General features: G+C 41.6%; 1 protein-coding gene across 4 annotated transcripts in view; it reads right to left on the bottom strand.

Annotated features, from left to right (window-relative positions):
• The window catches only part of agrn (agrin), a 250,892-nt gene that overhangs the window by 94,525 nt on the left and 133,829 nt on the right, over window positions 1-22,538 (bottom strand). For all 4 annotated transcript variants that reach the window (XM_086214149.1, XM_086214151.1, XM_086214148.1 and 1 more), the window contains one exon: window positions 13,740-13,955. In XM_086214149.1, the coding sequence (XP_086070275.1) occupies window positions 13,740-13,955 (216 nt within the window). The remainder of the gene's footprint in view (window positions 1-13,739; window positions 13,956-22,538) is intronic.

Consider the following 22,538-nt stretch of genomic DNA (forward strand, 5'->3'; position numbering starts at 1 on the left):
GACAACGAGACTGGAGACAAAGGGAAACATCTTCAAACATGAGGTAGAAAGACTTTTGGTTGAAGGCAATGCCGTCATACTCAGGAGGAATCTGATTCAGGCGACCGTCATTCTAGACCCACAGCAGTTGTGTATTTGTTAAAGTGCAGTTGCTAACAGCTAGCTTGCACCAACCAAGTGATTCTGGATAGATAAGAACCTCATCCTGAGCTGAAGGCTGTGTTACAAGCTTGTAAGTCCTTGTAAGGGTTTGCTGCATGGCAGTCAGGCAGCAACATTCTTTTAATTCACAAGTAAACCGCATCAAAATAATGTTGAAACTGTTCGGTTATGCAAAAACATGCTTCGTAGTGTCACTTTCGCCGACTCACCTCCAGTCACTATTATTGCTACAGTATATCAAACATCTTCCTGCTGCAAAACCACACAGCACATTTTAACCATCATTGACTCATACGCGACTCTACTCCTTACATCATGGACGCGTTGCAATTTACTATATAGAGAACAAAACATCATTTTTGTTTCAATGACAGCAGCATTGACCCTCACTGTCATGGGTTGGGGTTAGAGTTTAAAAATAAAAATGCAGGGCATGGGCACTATTTTCCTCATATGTTTCACACATAGAATTCATATTCACTAAAATGCCATGCAGAATATTAAGTAGGGACTGATATCAGGCACAAGAGAGAAAGTGCTTTGAAAAAAAACCCTACAGTACAACTACAAATGGAGTTTACTGTACATGCCTTTTGAAACTTTAATGTAAAAATACACATGTATGTTTACATTGTTGCCAATCAATGTATACAGACCTGTCTCAATTCAAAATCGTATCATTTTCTTACATTCCCTGTTAAAATAATTTCCAACCACTTTAAAGAGAACAATTTTTTTATTCCACTACACATATTTCCCGTGCTGCTGTGTCTGCGTCTCTGAGGGTCTGTATCAAGCCAGTTTCTTGTAATGGTCTACCTGCCAGCTGTGAGGAGAATTTTGTCCAAGTAATTATCTTCCTTCTGCAACACTTCAGTTATATTTCCCAGGTATGAAGTGAAACATTTCTCTGTGATTATATAACCTCAAATTACTTTTCTGCACCTGTATGGCAAAGTGTGTTTTCCGCTTTAGAAATCATTTGCTCTCGACATGTCTGACATTGATTAATTGTAGAAAACCTTAAAAATAATCTGAAGGTTTGGAATTTGCATTGACCATCAATTCTTCAATTTTCTTCTGCTGCTTCTCTTATTTTCTGTTTTTTTTGTTGGAGTACCTCTTGATAACTACCAGTAGTATCGAATGCACTTAATGCATTTGCATAAATATTGTTATTGGATAAATTGGCCATATGTTTCTTTCCATCAAGCTAGAGATCGCCTCAATAATTAGATGTTGAAGTTGGGCTGCATAAAAACACATCTTAAAGTAAGCATCTTTATCCTCGAGCATTCGGAGTGCAGTGTATGACTGTTGCTGTCTTCCCTTCAGAAGTCCGATACTAATTTATACCATTCTGTGAAATAATACTTGGCAAATACATTCAAATTAATTGATTTGAAATCCACTGGATAGATGGAGTGCCCTTCTTTATCCTTAACTATATCTATAACTGGCCCTATACAATGATACATATATACACCCTTAAGCATTTCATTAATTTCAAATCCTTTTTTATAGTATACTTTTTCATGATCTCTCTGAAGGTGAATGGATGAATAGTGAGTTTTTGTGATATTATACTCTGCTAAGTAATTACATTTCTCAGTGATCCCATTATCCATGACAGAAGGTGTCATCTTCTGTAAGATATAGCACCGCATCATCCGCAAAAAGGCTAATTCTATGTTCCTTTATGCCCTAATGCTACTCCCTGCAGTTTTTTTTTTAATCTTGACAGACCACTTGGACAAATGCTACGATATAGCTAGCAAACAGAGTAGGACTAAGGCAACATCCCTGTAACACAAATCTCTCAGATAAAGAACCATTCAAGTTTACCCTTGCAGAAGGTCGTGGGTAAATTGCTTTGATATACTGAACTGAATCTTTGATCGAGCTAAGCCGTTCAAATGTTTGATATAATAATTCCCAATTAACCCAACAAAAGCCTTTCCTGCATTCAAGCTTACCAGGGCTTTCTTCTTTTTTTTGGTGTATTTTAAGTTCTTCTTAATATTTTGTCTTTGGCAAAACCAACTTTACTTGTCCTCTTCGGAGATTAACGATATGATTGCCCGTTTTCATTATATGGGTGTCTTGCTTTCTTCTTTCCATTTAAAGGTTCTCTGAGGAAGTGAATTAACATTGTTTCTGGAATGACTTGTAGGGAAATTGCATGCATGTTCTTAACCAACAAATTGCTTTCTTTATCTCCTCCAGTGATATAACTGTTCTGATTGTCTTGTTTTCTTTCGAGTACATCGAGCCCATTCAAACACTTGACTGACATTTCTGTCAATCTAACTTCTATTTGAACTGATGTTATTGTTTAGAGACATTATTGTTTCATGATGTGTTACTTTGAGTAATGAGCTCATGTTGAGATATACATTACAAGTCAAACTGTGTATTATGAAATAAAACTTTTCATTAAAATCTAAAACCTCAAATCTGCTGTAATAACCACATCATCCACTCACTGTCTGCAGACATTTTCATTCATTTTTCAAGAAATAGTTCTACATCTCTCTGAGTGCAGTCCTAGTTTCTTCACAGATCGCAAAAATAACAGCATTCCATGTCGATGTCAAAGGTTGTTCATGCTCTTGTTGGGATAAATTGGTTTCTTAGAATATAGTTATATGCGTTTAATCTTTTTTTTTCAAATTATTTTTGTCCGATTACACAAACCATTAACATTAAAGGTATAAGTGCTTCTTGTTGTTGCATCATAACACTTGATGTGATGTATTTTACTGAAACCCTCAATTCTACACTTGAACAGTCCTGAACAATGAACTGCAACATAGTAATAAACAAAAGTATTTCCTGTAATCCAAAGAATAAAACTAACAGATTGGCTCCTGACAAAAGGTAATTCTCCGTCCACCTTCGATCATGGATTCCTTTGTAGGTTGAGGTGGAGGTGGAAGGGAGGGGCAAAAAAGAAGCATCATTCCATTCATTCCACTTCCTCTGCTCTAATATTGTGCATGTCTCACAATAATCTAGCATGGAGGGTTTTTATATTAAATCTGCAGTAACATTCGTACAGTTTATATTGCATGGTGATATTCTTTGAAACAGGATTACAGTGAAAGTACTTACATAAGAATATGTGCACGTTCTTGCAGCTATGCCACACTCATCAACATCAGACATTCAACTGTAAAAGCTCAATAAATAACAACGTGATGGTGACCATCCTGTTACTTATGTCCATGTTTACCATCATATTTCAGGTCTCGGAGGTGAGCTGGGTTCGATTCTGGCGGTGTTGGCTGTTTGCACGGGGGATTTGACATTTTAAGGGTTAAGATTTCCCTTCAGAGTAATTTCTCCACAAATTAACTACAGCACTTGCTTTTTGGCACACTGTATATCCACAGATTCTTTTATAAGATCCATTACTTTGTGGCCAAGTGTCCCCAGTTCGTTGAGTGTTTGTCATATGCAGCTGCACGCCACGTTCCCAGCTCCTCTATTTGAGTGGCAGCTTGTTCAAGTTTTCTTTTTGTGTTTGTGCGCGTCATGTCAACTATAATTTCTTGTTTAAATGCAGCCAGCTCCTCTTTACTACACTGCTTGGATACCTCTGTCATTGATACGACTGCATGTGTTCAGGTTTAAGATTTGCGTTAAGCCCACTTGTGCTATTCAAGCCCATGTCATGGCTGCTTCTCTCTTTTTGTCTTTGTTTGGAGTTAATCCTTCATCTTGTTTTTCCTGCATCCTTGTGTTCTTTGCTTTGCCTCCCGCATTCGAACTTCAGTCGGTTAAAAATGGAAAAAGCTTTAATTTGAATTTTCTATCCATTTGAGAGAATGTATTGATGCTCTGAGGTCAGTTTGACTTTTTTATAGATTGCAGCAGTATGAGCAGACTTTTATTTCAGGAAGATAAACTATGGTTACCTCAACAACCCGCAGTTAAAAAGAAGGAATTCTATGTTCTCTTTCTGAACTTGAAATATTAAACCACTGCTTAATTGTTAGAGTATATGTCTGTTTGTTTGATCTGGTGGTAATATACATGGAAACAGACATCTAAGACATAAACATTTTCAGAAGTTTAATATTGTGGGTTAAATTCTCCTGTCAATGCTTTCACGTCAAACGATTAACTCATTTGACTTGAATGAACTTTTTGCTGTTCTTTTCATTTCATGTTTAGGGAAGATTGTGTTTTCTCTCATCAAGTCAATACAGTCCTTGACAAGAACTAAACAGAAAAAAAGAGCGCTTGGTTCATAGAAAGATGTGAGCTGCAAACAGAATCTCAGGTAAATATTGTAAAAACTAAGTCAATATAAACAATCTGCTCTTTAAAAATCCAGCTCGACAGCTGTCAGCATTCTTAAAAAATGTTCACCGTCGTCTGCTGGGCTGGTATTTATCCGCATATTTTCAACACACTTCTTTATTATGTTCAGTCCCCACCATCCATCCTAAAGTGTATACAGGGAAAATGAAGGTGCACTTAAGAAGCCTAAAGCATTGATAGGGTAAAACACAACCCCTTGTCTGGTCATGAGCAGGTTTGAGTGTGTAGAGAAGTGTGTGTGTGTGTGTGTGTGTGTGTGTGTGTGTGTGTGTGTGTGTGTGTGTGTGTGTGTATCCACATTATCTGTGTTCTTCCAGCAGATTTTAAAGAGGTGAATGCTGAAGCAAGAGAGATGAAGAAGACTGGATTTGTCTTACAAGTATCAGTAGATGCAGACGAGTGGAACAGCAAGTAAAGATGGACAGAGGATTTCAGCAAAGCCCATGTCTTGTGAGTGTGTTTGTGTGTGTGCGTGTGTGTGTGTGGGGGGGGTGACGGATGATAACAAGAAAGTAAATTTTTCAATCTCTTTGCAAACTGCCTGAATTGTGAGTGTATTTTGCCTGTGTGTGTGTGTGTGTGTGTGTGTGTGAGAGAGAGTGTGCACGTGGGTATAAATACAGTATCACTATGCACACACATGCAAACACCCAGTCTGTCAGATTGTGCATGTTATGGTTATGAATAACAAGCTCCAGTCAATGCCTCAGGGAAAAATCTTAGTTATTTACAGCGACCTCTAGCCTTGTGTGTGTGTGTGTGTGTTTGTGTGTGTGTGTGAGTGTGTGTGTGTGTGAGAGAGAGAGAGAGAGAGAGAGAGAGAGAGCATGCATGTCAATGACGAAAGCAACAGCAATGTACAGAGGACAATTTTGTCTCAAGTCTACGAGGCAAATGTACATACAAAAAAGTAGCGGAAAAAAAGGAGGGAGGGAGGAGTTGTTTTTGGCTGATGTAACTCAATCAAATCAAGGAGGAGTGAAATGAAAAACATGGAACATTATGGACTGACAGAGGAAGGGAAGGAGGAAGTAGGAACTGGGGTGAAATCAGGAGTAAAAATAAAGATAAGCAGAGGAAAAAACCAGGGAGAAAGAGAAGAAGGAGAGAAAGGGTGAGGAAATTAGGCCTGAGGCACATAGAGAAGGTAAAGGAACTTGTAAGACAAAAGAGGAAGGGAAGAAAGAGACGAGGAGGCATTGAAGGCTTTTATCTGCTCTGCCAGCGCCAAAAGTTATCTACACCGTCTGGAGCCAGTGCTACCAGTCCAGTGTCACTGAGGGCTCCCAGACATGTCGCTACGGCAACTAAGTGACGGTCAGAGCAATGAGAGATGGGGAGGAAAAAGAAGAGAAGGGGGGGTAACAGAGGAATAAAGCAAGATGCCTTTCATGTCCTCCTCCCCAGCTCTGCTCCAGACTGAGACTTCTGCTTACAGGAGATTTCTGAAACCTCCCCTCACAGACAGCTTTGGACCCTACAAGGGGATAAATCAGGGCTTTACCCGGTCTGGCCCAGACACCTTAACAATCGGACAGACCAGCACCAGACAAAAGACAATAAATAGAGCCGGGGTAACAAGCTAAGGCCAGCCAGACACTGTTTTAGATGCTCTGGCAAAAGTTGAGTAGCTACAAGGAGAAAAGACAGACAGCTGGTGAGGAGGAGGACAGGCTACCTTGAATACAAATCACTTCTGAATGCATTGTTTACAGTCAAGAAAACAAAAATCAACAAAAAGAACAACTTCAGTGTGTGCAAGTGATTTTCTACTGGAATCAACCCTCTGATACGCGCATTCAAGCTTCCAGCAGACGCGGGTCTGAGCTCCCGCTGTGAGGGCTGGATGCCTGTGTTTTTCTCTCTTGTACGTCATTGCGTTGACAACGTCATCCTTACACATAAAAGTGCGCTGGAACACTGCGAGGTAAACAAACAATAGCATGGCTGTCGGAGATGTCATGGACGGAGGCGCAGCCAGGGAGCTGGAGACGCTCAGCGGGTTTATCAGTGCTAAGTAGCCAAATATTTGTTGGCATAGTTCATAATGTGGCCACTCAGACCGCCCCATGCCACTCCTGTTCATCCTGTCGTTAACCAGGAAGAACTGTTTTTTAAGGGCCTTGAGCTTGTTGATGACCTGCCTTGTGGTCCGGTCAAACCCGCACTCCCTAAAAATACCGGTGATGTTCCCATAAATCACCGTGTCCCATACAGTTCCAGAAATCTCCCGCCGGATCTCCTCTTCACTGCAGACTGCGAGCAGCTCACGGACTTCACGATCTTGCCAGTGTGCTGCCCTGAACGATAAAAAGATGTGCAAGATCGCTATACAAGTTGTTTATAAACACGGTTGTGCTTGTGCAGTTCACGTTAGGGTTCCCCGGTTGGTGGGAGTTCCCAAGCATGACATCGATGAATTCATGTAAGATCATACACATGTAAATTGTTTTAATTTATTTTTGATATTTTTCCCTGAGCTTCCACAATGACATCCTGACAGGCACCGCAGTGACAACATGAGATTGCAACAGGAAGGTACATCTCTGTCAACGGGTCATATCATGGGAAACCTGAGACAATGCGGGGTGCCTTTTTTGCACTGCAGGCGAGCCGAGCAGAGCTGAGGCGGGCTGCTGAACACCCGGGTTGTTTGAAGGGTCGGTGGACGCGGGTCGAAATGCCGAGGCGACCCTTTCAGAGTGCCCAAACATCCGTGTTCATCCGCGTTTTTGGTGCAGTGTGAAAGGAGCTTTAATTATATATTCCCTCATGTATTTTGATGGATGCTCCCATTTTGTCCTCCTGCTCATGGTTCAGGTCACGTGTTGGACACGAAACCACCCGAAGGGGATTAGGGCTCAGATAAGTACTTGGGTTTTTGGATAATCATGTTTTTGAGCACTTGGATTAAACAAACACTGGATGAGGATGACTTTGCTTTGGAAATGTGGTTATTGTCAGCATTGACTGTTTAAGAGCAGGTTCGTACCTGGTTAGGCTTCGACCACTACACATTGGTAGAGGTTCATGTCAAGTCAGTGTGTACATCTCCGCCGCCAAGGGCAAAACATAATCCCCAGTGTCCGTTTGTTGGCAGGACATTTGAAAAACAAAACAAAACAAAGAAAAACAGAGGGATTTTGATGAAATTTGGCACAAAGTACAAGTACCAAGTGATTAAAGGTGAAATAGTTGAGAGAAGAATCATCTTGATGATAGGATCCTTGGAGGAGACCTATTTTTGATAAAATGATCGATATCTTTCAAAAAAAAATTGCATATTTAGATGAAATTCATTGAGGCAGTGTATTTTAATTCCAGAGAGCTCCCCATAATGTTATGGATCGTGTTCTAAGGGCGGTGATCCAGAAGAATTATTTTTGGTGAGGAACTATCTGAAGCGTCTTTGATGATGGAGATTTTAATGATACTAAGTTCATATTCTATATTCCCGTGGCCTCCTTGGTGGAGATGCATGAGCTCTCTTAGTGCTCTCTACTTCATCATGCTTGAGTTCTCACAAGTGGATCATAAAATATGGTAATAGTAAACTCTTTGAAGATATTTTTATTATAAATGGTTCCTCATTATATTGGTAAAAATGCAATCTGGGAGACATTATTTGCCATACAAATATTTGTTAATACAAATGAGCATATAGTAACAACTATAACTGAACACCTTTATTCTTTATCAAATAAACGTATTTTTCATCTTTATGATGGAGGATTCACGGGCTCCTTCCACTGGTGCTGAGTGCCGGCAGTGCTGGAGAAGACAGCAGCAGCAGGTGGAGAGCACTGATGCTCTTTTGCTTTCACTGGGAGGACACAAGTGTGTCGGCGCTGGAGAGATAAAGCCCTCTCTAAAGCACAGTACCAGAGAGAGCGTGGAGAGTGGACTGATAGAGTAGGAGGGAGCAGGCCGTGCTCAGGGGGCAACTCAAGCACACACACACACACACACACACACGCACGCACACACACACAAACAAGTACACGAAATCTATCTCCATTGATCATTCTCTCAAACCCCAGCCCCCTCACCCACATGCTCACTCCATATTTTTGCACTACTTGTTTCACTTCTTCAAGACCAAAAGGTAAAAAAGAATAAAAACTCTGCGTTCCACTCTAGTGGCCACACAAGATGAGTTCTGCAGCACTCCACTCCACTCCACTCCACTCCTCTCTCTCTCTCTCTCTCTCTCTCTCTCTCTCTGGGAGTGTATTTACCACTCGGCTCCAAGTTCAATATTAGGAGAGCTAACATGCAGCAAGTTCCCTTGCTGACTCAAGCATGTACATGCACACACACACTCTCATACACACACATGTAGATACAACAAGCTGCCCAAATGTCTCTTGTCTCTCTGAAACAGAAGGTGCTACTGCTGGCTCTCTCTCTGTCTCTCTCTAGTTCTATCATTTCCTAACCGACCGTTATTTTCCTCTCTTCTTTCTCCGTGTTGTTATCAGGTGCTCCTACTGGGCCACTTTAAACGTGGCTTCTCCTTTTAATTTTGATAATATCCGAACCCATTATCTTCTCACCGCCTGACCACTGGAAACACAACCCCGCAGATCCCAAATCATCCATCTCGAACAAAAGGAAGATAATGAAGAAGCTGTTGCAGAGCTGGCTCGAACCATTAAAAAGCAGGTTATGTGAACGTTACAGCCAAGCACTGGGGGCAAATAAGAGCCCTTAACGACAAGAGGGTCATTTTGTACCGTTCTCAGGAGGGGTCTTACACCGTTACCTTGGCACTTAAATGTTGTAATAGCCAGTTCTCTGTTATGTGTGAGGTTCTAAATGAATGTGCTTTAAGGGGATTTGGCCACTGTTGAGCTAATCTGAGCTAAACTGAACTGTGCACTCACAAGAGAGGGTATCCATGGACGTCACTCAATACTGCAAACAAGCAGATTACCTATACCTTTTTATTTAGAGGTCAAACTAGAGGGGAGGATGTAGGAATAAGCCCCCGCTGGAGGGAAAGTGGGTCTGACTGACTGTGGAGGGAGCAGTAGCAAAAATGTCATCACAGATTGTGGATCAGGCCACACTTTTCTGTCTGAATGACTCATGTCATTAGCAGTTATACATAAAATACAATTAAAGTCCTGCCTTTGATGATTGTCAAGTCTTCATCTTAATGAACTCCTATCACACAACAGTAACTGCATCTACATAAGTCTCTACATAATTAACACTGATGACTAAATTACTGCAGCCATCAATTTCCCAGCATGTGTTTCCATCATTTTATAAGCTCCAGAAGACAACTGTTATTTGACGTCGCCCCACTTTTTCAAGGCGATGTGACTATCTACCTCCTAACTATCTCCTACCAAAAAGAGGTCTGACCATATTTTTTAACATACTTTAACTTTTACTCAAATGTCAAGTATTTTTAGGAATGCAGCAAAAAAGGAAAAGCAAAGTACAGCCATTTCCAACAAGTGGTTTGCAGTGAAGCTCGGCTAGGGAGGGCAAATTTCTGTCAGAGGATGGCAGCAAAATGTACAAAACAGTGCAACAAAATGTTGGTATTGTATGGATATCAAGATACTGCTTAGCTTAAAAAAAATACCTACATCTCAACATAGTGCTCACAATATATACTCCATTTAAGTCCCATTCAAATTCTTTCATGCCTGCACTCCAGATAAGGCTCCAGAGTTGATTTGAATTGGACATGATGGCTTCTGTGAACAGTAGCAAAATCACTTACCCCTACAGAACCCGCCATTCAAATCAAATGAATTCAAGGAGTCTTTGCATAAAAGCAAACATCTAAGTCTCTCTGGCACTTCTTCCCCGCCGTCTCTTCCTCTCTCTTCCTCCATCAGCCTTGACAACTCCATAATCTCAGCCAGACTGACCTGTCCAGACCCTCTGTAGCGGCTGAATTTATTGAAGGCACGAAGGAGAATGAGGACCTGTCATATGGCTTCGTCTGACCTCCGAACACCCTCACAGTCACACACACACACACACACACACACACACACACACACACACAAACACACACACTGTAGCCAATCTAGTGCTGTAGAAGGTGGATGGTTCCCTTTAAAAAAAATAAATCCTCCGGTTGGTTGTTCTGTAGACAATCATCTCCTAATTCCTTTCTAAACCACAGTTTGCAGCCTGGATGAATCTTTTGTCTCAGCATAAAACTACTTGCCGTCATTCTTTGGTTGACTGCCTTCCCCAAATCATTTCTATTGAGGTCAGAGCGTGGGAGGCTTCAACAAGGCTGTTAATAAAAAAGGTAACTAAAGGTACAGATGGTGAAAAAAAATAATTTTATAGATGCCTTCTGGTCTGCAAATATGTTAATCTGTCACACTAACTCTAAAACATAACACCCTGCTTTCCATTTAATAAAAGTACCAGAAGCCAAAATTAATGTCACCAACTGTGGTTTCAATTTCATGCCTGGAAATGACACCCCTAAAACTTTAAGGCAAAGTGTGAATTTCACTTATTAGCTTCGCACTGATTAAAAAGCAAGTGTTTATAATTCAAGATAATAGAAAAGGTAATATAACCAAGCAGAGGCAAATAACCTAATACAGATTACAGCCCCACCAGCCGGACATCACCAAGGAATCAACCTCAATGCATATTTTAGCTATGCAGGCTTTCGATCTTCTTCTAGAAAAATCTAACTTCGATAATCTTTATGATAATAATAATTACTACCTAAACTGACAACATGATATGTCAGGATATTAACTCTGAACGTTTCTGACTGAAGTGGCAAACAGGCAAGAGTTGAGAGGTATCAAGCTAGCACCCACTAGTGAGCAAACCTGCTAATGTCATATGTCATATTACAGTGTAATGAGTCTTTATTCTAAAATGGACAAAGGGATCATTTTAGAGAATATATAATCTTGGTATTCTTGCTAAGCTATTATGTGGTGTAAATGTGTCAAATTCTTCCTAAGTGGACGATTTTGCTCTCAATCGACATGAGTTAATTAACATTTAAAGGCTGTATGATTTGATCCTGATATGTGTTTTCTGAACCTACCAGGTGCCCAAAGACTTTGCAAATATTAAAAGAAATAAAATTGTATCCAAAAATGTGATGTTCATAATGTTACTACATAAGTACTATGATTACCTGAATATTTGTGAGGTACATAGTTTCGTGTTAGTTTGCCTGCGCCAAATACACAGGTTACATTAGAAATTATAGTAATTCAGAGCTGCTCTGCCATGGCTGTTTACAAACAAGCAAGGCTGCACGGAGGTGAAAGAATTAAAAAAAAAAAGTATTAAAACTTGGAAAAGAAGCTTTAAAACAGCCCACCCCATTCTCTTCCACATTTTTGTTGTACACCTCTTCAATGTTTATCTTGCAGGACACGTACATAAGCGAGTAAGTCCAACAAAGAGATACTTCCTAACTATTGTGTTTGTCCTTTTTTTTGGAAAACATGCTCTGATTGAGGCTTTAAGCCATCATTCATTTTCTTAAAATGTAACATTTTGAATACCTAACACCACAAACATAATGAGGACACTCCAAGTTGCACTCTCTGAGCTCCGTCAGGAGAGAAAGTACTGTTGGCGTCTGTTCTGTCACGACATCTCTATCACTCTCTCTCTCTCTTTATATAGTCATAGATATATAGAGATAGACAGGTAGATAGACACAAAAAAATCTGAGTCTGAGTGGTTGAGCATATTATCAATAACATTAATGCTATCATTAGTATCAACATCATCACTAGTTTCTCATATTTTTCCCCAGTATTTGCCTGATATTGTTGTTGGTGGTAATTACAGAGCTCCTGATGGCCTTAACCCTCCATACACCATCATCACAGCACTCACACTACTCTCTGTCTCTCTCTCTCTCATTTCAAAATATTATTGTTTTCTATTCACACGATCATTCTCTCACTTGCTTTTTCATTGAATGTTTCTTTACTAAATGTTTCATTGCTCATTTCCTTCCATCCCCCTCTCTCCAGCAGCCCTCCACCTGTCCTCTTTTTCTGTCCCTTTTTATCTCTTTATTTCCATTCTGCCAGCAGTGAGCGCTCACCACGCCGGTTATTGGTCCAAGTTTTCACTGTAATCAGACCTCTGGAATTAGCAGTGGGCCCGCACTGGCAAGCAGGCTCGACACTGACAAAACACTCCAGTTATTATTGAAGCTGCAGCAATGTTGCAGCTTTGGCAAGAAGCTTTTCTCCCCCATCCCTCCCCCTTGGAGCCCTGGGTTGTTGCTGGGCTTCGCTAAAGAGAAGAAATGAGAGGTACAGTAGGAAGACAGGCACCCACCAGGGGCTGAGGGAGAGAATACATTCTGGATGGCACCCAACGGGAACAGTTGTGAGGGTGCAGGTGGCACTCCCAGCTTTGGGAGTGGAGCCATATTGGAAAGACAAAGGAGTGGAAATGATGGGGATGCGTTTTTTTATTATTAAGGGGGAAAAAATAGGACAGCAAAGCAGCATGTGTTAGGATGGGGTGTAATAGAAAACCACTCACATGACAATAACAAGCAATTTAGTGCCACTCAGAGACCTGCAATTTTGTGTTTGGCTGATGATGTAGCCATGCTGGCCCTCTGGAACACCACAACTCTCCTGTTCCTAATTTTCTATCCCAGACTTTTACTCGTTCCTCTCTTCAATAGTGTAGTAGTACTACACTCTGTAATACAAGGTCATTAATTCAACTCTCGCAGCAGCTTAATAGAGCGTGTCAGACTGGGATCAGACTGCTTTCTGAAAGATGCTGGTCTTTCACGGATTGATATTTTCTGGATCAAAGGTCCCATTTCAACATCTCAAAATGTTCAAATCCTGTTACGGCAACACTTGAAATAGCATGCGTTGACCTAAAAATAAAAGTCTTAAAGTCAATGAAGAGTTTGAAACTGGTAAACTCAAGTCTAGAAGTGAACAGTCAAATTTGAAAAACTAACTTTGCAGGTCAAATGTCAAAACTGACATCCGTTTTTTTTTTTTCTTCCCTCTTTCAAGTAACAAAAGCTCATATGCATAATATTGAACAAGGGCACGTCCATCTGGAAACAAGACAAGAATCACATTACAACTTCTCTACAGTCGGGGGTTTTCTAAGAACTAGTCACTCTGCATTAAAAGTCCGTTGAAGCATCTCTTAAGAACTTGAAAAAGAGCTGTTTTCAGCCTCAAAATGGCACTGGCTGGGGGTTAAATGCAGACAGATTACTTGGTGATGGTACTTACAGCAGGGCCCTTTGCGCAGCACCTTGATGCGTCGTTGTGTGTTGCACTGGGCTTTCTCCAGCTCGCACTCATTGGAGTAAGTGGATGAATCCGAGCCACAAACAGGTGCCACTAATGAAGGACAATCCAACCTCTTGCAAACACACTCGGCCTTGCCGGGGTCGGTCGGGTCTCGCTCACATACAGCGCCAAAGCCACAAAGCATCCCTCTGCAGCCTGGAGAGAGAGAGAGAGAGAGACGGAAGGAAAATGTTAGGAGTGATCTGACTGGACGGACGCTGTTTTACTGACCACCACAGTTGCTTCCCTTCATGCTAAATTGAGAGAATTTTTTTAGGAGTGTATGCACCGGCCATGAGCTTTTCCTTATGTAGATATTTCAGCAACACAAATGGAAAAGGCATTCAACAAGCAGGCCCAGTGTGCTGGCGGGTGCTGTGCCGATTGCAGGATTTGGCTTCAGAAATGTTAAAAAGTCATTAACGGCATCAATAGACAGCCTGCCAGGTGATACAGAGTCTTATGGACAGTTCATTTGCATCCTCAGAAGCGGCTGCAGTCTGTGAAACATCAATGACTCTCTGCCCGGGAGTCTGTGGAGGAACAGCAACACGCAGGCAAACCAAGGTTAGCCAAACACTTCAAAAGTCAAGCATCAACAACTCTTGGGACTTTGGTCCTAAACTTCCCACGGACTCTTTGCTTTGATCAAGTGCAAAATAGCCATCTTTGTCTGCACAAAGCAACCGTGTGTGTGATTGTGTGTTAATGTTGTGTGTACACAATAACATCAACTTAGAGAATAATTGACCCGTGTTGTGGCAGCTACAGCTGCTGTGGCTCTGCACCCACTTTGAGGGCTGTTGGGAAGCCAGCTGGCATGACGTCCTTGCCTCGGCACTGGGGAACAAGACTGTGTTAAAAGAGATGGCGAGCTCTCAAAGGTGGCCAACTTGATTGGAAATCAATGGACAAAAACACATAAAAATTCAAGTTCACGAGACAAGACTCCTCCTGGTTGCAGAGGCGAATAGCCCGTATCACTGCTGAGGAGATGCATCTCAAACACAAACAGCTACTTCTTATCAGTGGCTCCCAGGCTAGGACTAAACGCAGGACTGCATGTCCACTTGGACAGGCTGGCAGGTGGCTTTCACGGTACTCAGACACACACACACACACACACGCACGCACACGCACACGCACACACACCTGTTCACAATCTGACTGTGTGCAACATAGACAACTGGTATAGCATCTCATTCTGCTTTGCTCTGCGTGTGTGTGTGTGTGTGTGTACGCGCACACGCACGTGTGGAATGACAGGTGAGGAGGCTGTTTTTGACTTTCCCACTGTTCCCTGTGGGAGAAAGCCTGACAGCTACCTGAGTTCACTCTCTTCTACCAGGGGGGAGAGTGTGTGTGTGTGTGTGTGTGTGTGTGTGTGTGTGTGTGTGTGAGTAAGAGAGAGAGAGAGAGAGAGAGAAATTGAATCAAACTGTGTCAGATGTGTAAAAGCGAGTAGGACGGTGTTATATGACAGGAAACAAAAACAATAGGCTGAGGGTGACAATGATCTCAGCATGGCCTGAATCTGGTAACTCAACATTGTGGAAACACAAGTAGAGTCCAGTCAAGTCTGTAAGTGAATAATATTCATTCAAACAGGTGTCAGGAAGACAGACAGTGGAAACACTGACAGTGAACATGCCACTGGGAGAGGGAAAAAAAAAAATCAGGGATGGTTTGTAACTAAATCTGTTGTGCGATGTGTTTTCTAAACTGTAAAAAACAAAACAAAAACAAAACAAAAGAAAAACCTCCCTGTGTAGCCTCGAGCTCAGATGAGAGAAGAAAGATTGACACCGGAGCTGAGGACTGTCAGAGGGAAGCTATCAAGAGCAGGCTCCAGCGTACAAACGACATTCTTATGTAACAGGAGTTCTTTCCTGGGAAAAATCTGAGCGGCACCTGAGAAGATACATTGGACTCCTCCTGGAACACTCTAGATAGTTCATCGACGAATACTAAAAAATGATAACCAGATATCATGATGTGTGCCTGTCAGTGGCCTTGACCTTCCACCACCAAAACATTTTCAAGTTAATTCTAAGTCTGGATGTTTGTCGTGTATGAGGGTAAAAGAAAATGGGGAAAAAAAACTTCTCTGGTTCGTGGACGGAACAGTCACCTTTAACCCTCCACCACTTTTTGCTTCATCCCTTTTTTTTTGAATTCAAAGAAATTGCCTCAAGGCATTCTAGAGATGTCACCTCAAAGACAGACGAGTGATGTTTTGACTCACAGATAATAACAGGGAACTTACAGACATCTTGAATAACATATGAGCATCAAGGACAATACACAAAATAAAATGTCAACTTAAGGAACCCTAACTAGACCGGCTGTTTCCTCCACTAACATCTTTCCCACGTTATTCCCACACAAAGACAGGAGAACTTCTTTTACTCTGTTACCACCATCTTTGACAAAAACATACTTAATGCTGCCTACAGTAGTTGGTTTGCTCCAAAACAGATGATAAAAAGCCCCTAGCTCACATTTCTCTTTTTGCAACATATCCAAAGTTCATCTAAAATTAAATTAATTAAATTTTAAAAAAAGGTACAATCCAATACAAACGTCATGCTTCTCCATCTGTGTGTGTCCCACGATTGCAATTTACTTCTGTGAGTTCAACAAAGCACCTACAGTAGCACGGCTCCAACAGGCTTTTCAACCAATGGACACACATTTGTTGAGTAAATTTGTCATTTTATTTCTCAGCCATTTTAATGTTACACTGTTAATTCTGAAGATCTGAAATTGAAAATGTTAATGTGGCAAATAAAACATTAGAAAATCAACAAATGAAGCCGCTAAAATGTCTGTTTACTGAACTGATGCAGCCATAAAACTTTCAGAAGTTGTTCTACTTGCCCAGAACATCAATGAGTCAGACATCAGAGCAAGTCCTCCAGCCTCAGCCATTTATATCTACCGCAGGAGGATGGTTGCTCCTTTCATAATTAATAATAATAGCCCAGCTAAAGCACTGACGCATTATCATTTTAACTGCTGAATAACTTCAGTTTTCTTTTGCAACAAAGACACAAAGGCCCGTGCACTGAGTAGTGTACATTCCTGTAGTCATACTTTTTCGACATGGCTACTCTTAATTTATCCAAAATAAAAATACTAAAACTTCAAATAACAGATGTGCTTCTAATGAGAGCATCTACGCCATTTGCTGTATCTAGGAGGAATGACCTTTTTATTTCACTGTTACGTAGTGGAAGTGCTTCAGAATGGATTTGGGTCTGTGTGTGTGTGTGTGTGTGTGTGTGTGTGCGTTTGTATGTGTGTGTCTGTGTGAGTGTGTGTGGGCAACTAAGCTGCTGTCTCGAAGCGAGAACGGAGCTTCCAGCTGAGCTGACTGATGACAGGGACGCTATGAAATATACATGCCTTCCTAATAGTGAGTGGATGGCTGCAACTGCACCAGTGTTATACTTTGGTATTGTGAAACAGCAGGAATATGTATCATTCCCAAAACATATCAAGGTTCATCCTCTTGGTTTCCAATATAAGTGCCTCCAAAAGTGTGTTTTAGTGTGTTCATATCAGCAACACTTTCCTGTGTGAATGTAAGCTTTGTATTTCTTTGTGCAAATGTCTTAGCGGAGTTAAATGAGTGAGTGTTTATGCATGTTTGCTGGTCCATGTAAGTTTGTAAGGTAATCTCCCTCCAGCCCTGCAGCGTTTAAAAGCTTCACATCCATGCTGAGGCAGGGGGAAGAAAATCCCATTGCTGAGAAAAGAAAGCATGTCCAGGTTGGGCTTGTCGAGGCAAACGCCTTGTCCAAGGCAACACCTCATCATGAACGGCTCATCCATTAAAAATGATAGGTTGACAAATCCTTGAAGGGGTTCTAAATGTATCACGGAGGTATGAAAGGAAAGAAATAAGACTGTGGTGTTTTAAATAAATGTACAGTTCAAAGGTCTGGTATAGTTCTCTGGTAGGAATGTGCCATCGTGTCTAATGTTTCACAAGTGGGTATTCAGCTATGGCATAATGTATTTCACTCCAGCGCTTCAAAGCACACAGAGTTGTGCAAAAGAACTGGAAAAGAATGCATTGCCATGACAGGTTTTACAGAAGACAGTGCTCTGAAATAGCCATTGCCGTGTTAACCGCTTTTTTGGGGGTTTTTTGGATGATGATCTGAACCTGAACAAGGGCCTAGTCTGGTCCTCAGTCAGCCGAAAAAAACCCTAACTTCTTTGACGTTTGTCACCTTTTCAACAAAACATTTTTCATGAGTTGGAAAACAATTTCTTTATTAGGACATGATTCATCTATCCAGCAGGACCGCTGCTCTTTATGTGTTTAAAGGCCATTTGCCACGTGCACAGACTGACTCACTACGAATGGGTTTGTTGGTGGCTGGTCCAGCTTCTCCCCGGTGTTTGGCAATCCTTCGGTGGACGGAGACGTGCACTCTCTGGTATCACAAGACAAACTATAGACATGTATACATCTTTATGACACTATGAGGTCCTTCTGGATATTTTGCAGCCTAATGTATGGCAGCTAATCTAGTTGATGATGCAGCTCTTGCTCCAAGTGAGTGTTGTGAACTCAGCTCTAAGCATAGTTTTGCATAAATAGCCGCAAAATATACCACAGTCACGGCCTGACAGGAACAGGCAAAGCAGGGGATGTGCGATGTAATGGGGGTATGAATCTCCCGTTATTAGTATCAATAGAATATTCAATAAGACACTCATTGAAATGTTGTCTTATAAGGTCAATAGTTGGATTATTGCTGTCCTTGCAAACATAGTCAATACTGCACCGACGTGGGTGAAATACAATGGAGATCTTTGCTCTCCCATTCAACCCTGGTTTGGAGACATGTCATCTTTATCAAAGTGGGTGGGGGGGGGAAAAAATCATATTTCTTCATATGATACATTATCCGTGAAACATTTTGTGCTCGCTGCTGGACAGAGATTCAGACAGACACAGATTCAATAAATATGGCCCCAAAGCAGTAGTTGCTATTACTTTTAAATTGTTTCTACTCTGAAGAAAATGTCCCAGCAGCCTGTGTTTGTGCTGAAAGGCTCTATCAGCTCCACTGTTTTGCTGCCTTGTTGCATTTACCCCAAACAACGTGAAAAGAGGAGAAATGGACTGTCGTGGTGAGAATGAACGCACTGGAGTCCAATACGGCTTGACAGAAGTGCCCTGACAAACTCGAGCAGCTACTTTATGGAAGCTCTCTCTCTGCAGGGGCACCTGGAAGACTTTGGAATCCTTTCTGAGTGCTTGGATCAGCTGTAGCTGGAGAGGAAGGGGAAAGATGGAGGTGAAGGTGTTCATGAATTATAAGCAGTCATGAGCTTGAGGGTGACAGGAATGATGGCTGAATTAACAGGACGTTCGGGGCAGTGATGCACAAATGGCAAATGTGTTGATTAGCCCGTTCAGGTGATCGGATTTAATCTGCGAACGGCGGCGGCGACACTGACTGACGACCTACCGAGTGTCAGGAAATCGGAAGTTGAGGGGAGATACAGCTCAGTGGCATCAAAGCACCATCACATCAATATTGAGTGAGTCTAAATTCATTATGCTGGAGCACTCTCAGGGGACATCTTCCACTTAATTCCTAATAAACGGAGCCTTTCTTTTCAGCTGACGCTAAGTAAAACAGATGTGCTCCTCAACCAGTCAGCTTTTAACAGTGCTCCTCTCTCACGCTCACTCTGTAAGTCTCTCCCTTTCCCCTCTTCTCTCTGTGAGACTGCTTTAGCTCCCTATTAGCGTGGCTACACCAGGGGACCTTTGCAGTGAGGGGACAGGTTGCTATGGCAACAGCTGGTGATGCAATCGGCACAGAGTGGAAGTGGAAACTTTTCCGTCATGCACACAGGTGGTTATCGTACGAACACACATTCAGGTTGTTCCACATTAAAAGTTTTCATTTGCAGTGCGCATCACATCTCTCCCGCTCTCACGGAGCAGATTTTAATTTTAAAAATCTCAGAACGCTCAGTTCAGGTGGGAGAGCCGCAGAAGATTGGAGCCGCATTGATTGCCGAGGAGTTGCCCGTCGATATTATTATTTACAGCGAAAAGTGTAAATAAAAGTGCAGCGCAATTTCAGTGCGCAATAAAAAAAAAAGAAAAGCAAGCAACCAAGAAAAGCACAGAATGTAGAGCAGCAGTTACAGCAGGTAAAATATGGGAGGGGGAAATCAACCTCACAAGACTTCCATTGATCTCTGGTTAGTGGCCCCCAGTGGACCAATGCGGTCAATTATTGATTTGGCAGCAATCATACAATGGCCAGTGTGAAATAAAGAAGCATCTGCTCACAGCTCAATATGAGAAAATTGCTTTTTTTTAAGTTAAAAAGAAGAAAATAGGGTGATGGAGGGAAAGAATGAAAACTCTTTCAAAGGGTCTCTTTTCTTTCATTTTAATCACAGTCTTATCAGCAGAACGGACACAAAAACAAACTGTAGAGAGCTTCAGTTTTCTGCTTAAAGATGGAGGTTCCCTGTGTGTGTGCGTGTGTGTGTGTGTGTGTCTCAACGAAAGAGAGAGAGAATGTGCGTGCGTGTAGGCTGCCTCTGTATTTTCTCATTCCTTCACATAAAGGGGGCAATCAATTCTCCCTGTCCTCCTGCTTCCTGACTGCACCACGCCATCCTACAGCTGAGCGCCAGGGCCCTGACCTGGCCGACACGCGGGATGAACTTATTTACCAAACGACAGCCTCTATTTGGCATGCACAGGCCAGACCCGCACAAGTCTATAACTCTCAAGAAAATGAGAAATAAAGTTGGATAGAGTCAAGACGGGAGGAAGGTGGGTGGGTAGAGAAATAGCAACAGCTTTTATTTAAAGAGATAGTGTGCAAGTGAAGCAAAAAAGAGGGATGAGGGAAGGTTAAACTGGAAAGTAAGAGGTAGAAGAAAGCTTTCCTCTGTGTGTGTGTAGTAGTAGTAGTAGTAGTAGTAGTAGTAGTAGTAGTAGTAGTAGTGTGTGCGTGAGAGTCAAAACAACCTGTGTTATAGTAATTAACGCACAAAACTGTTTTCTCTGGATTTGTGTGATGGAAAAGGTATATGTGTTAGACACCTTGATCCAAACCAGTAGCAAACCAAGATACAGTACTGCCTGTCACCTCAGCTGCTATTGTTGACGCTGCTCTGAGAATTTGTAACTGCTATTTCCAGTCTCCCTTGTTGAAGGTTACCATCTTAATTTTAATGACGTCCCTCCGGTATGAAATCAAAATAAACCCATCGCACAAAGGACACGGTGAGCCCATACAAACATGCAACAGGTTGATTTACAGAAGAATGCCAACGCTTTTACACTCACAACTGTAATAAATGAAGGGAAATAGTTTTACCTTGAAAATCCGCTGAGAAGTGACATCATGAGTTCCCTACAATTCACTGAAACTTGTTTTTGTTTTTTTTGCAGACAATTCAACTCTATGTTGTAGAATCATGAACTAAGTGAGTTGTCTCCACATTTGAAAAATCTTTTCCTGTGTGAGTGTAAAAATGATATCATGGAACTCACAGCTCACCTGTAGTCAGACGTAACCCGGGGCTGATTGCACTTGTGAAGCCAGACTGTTTTCAAAATGTTAGATCTGTTGTTAGGGAACTATTTTTCTCTTGCTACAGCCTAAAGCTGCCTCAGATCATCAGGGAAAACACTATGAGCTCAGGGTGTTTGTGCTGAAGTTGTAACAGATGATCTAGATGGATGTAGAATTTGATTCGACGTAACTTGTATTTGTGCCTCAAAAATACAGCTCGGCTTTTCAAGAAGTTCACCACGTTTTGGGTAAAAATACATTTACCGTCCATCCTCCCCAGAATCAAAGTAGTAGATCGGTTACCTTTCTGTTCTCCGTTCTGCATTAAGGAGCTGAAAGACTAGCTGACTGCTAGTTAGCTTAGTATAATGAGGGTAATGGGGAGACGAAGAAAAAAGCAGCACTGATAAACACGGGTTGTAAATAATAGTAGGATGAAATAATTAAAACCTAAAGACATGGTCATTTAAGAATGATACATAGTTGGAACTACTTTCTTGACAAGGTGCAGTAATTGGATGCAGTACCTTGGCCAACAAAACAATGGCTAGAAGAGAAAAGCTGAGGGACCCTGATTGAGGTAAAGCAGAAAACGCAAAGGAGGAACTACAGACGCAACTGTGCTACACTTCCATTCATTGCGCTAAGCTAACTAGCAGTCAGCGTGTCTCAGCTCCCTAATGCAGAGAAGGAATGAATATCCATCTCCCTCTCAGATAAATAAGCAAATTTCCTAAAAGGTTGCCGTGTTTGCTTGAATAAAAGGGGCTGATGTCGTATACTAAAAAGAGCAATTAGTCTGAAGACGTTCATCTTTTAGCAGTGTCAGGTCTTCAGCTCACTGCTGACCCACAAGAGAATAATCAAGCCAATCATGCGAGTTCCTGTTTAAGATCCCTGGAGTCGCTCAGAATCTCTGTGCACATTCTTACAAATAAATGTCATCGCTCACCATTTGACTCATTCCAACATCTCTTCACACTTTGGCACCACCTCCACTTTTTATTTGGCATTTGAAACATAGCAGATGTGTATTTTCACACTTGGTGCAAACTTAATTCAAACCCTGGAACAGTTTTCTTTTCTGGTCACTTTGTTTGACCGTATCAGAAATCGGAGGTCAGGCCGTGGACGGCCTGTGTTTTTGGTAAATCTGGTCATTTAA

The sequence above is a fragment of the Aulostomus chinensis genome, chromosome 9 (genome assembly GCF_037954235.1).
Source record: "Aulostomus chinensis isolate RoL2024-O1b breed Wild chromosome 9, RoL_Achi_v1.0, whole genome shotgun sequence".
Taxonomy (NCBI): Eukaryota; Metazoa; Chordata; class Actinopteri; order Syngnathiformes; family Aulostomidae; genus Aulostomus; species Aulostomus chinensis.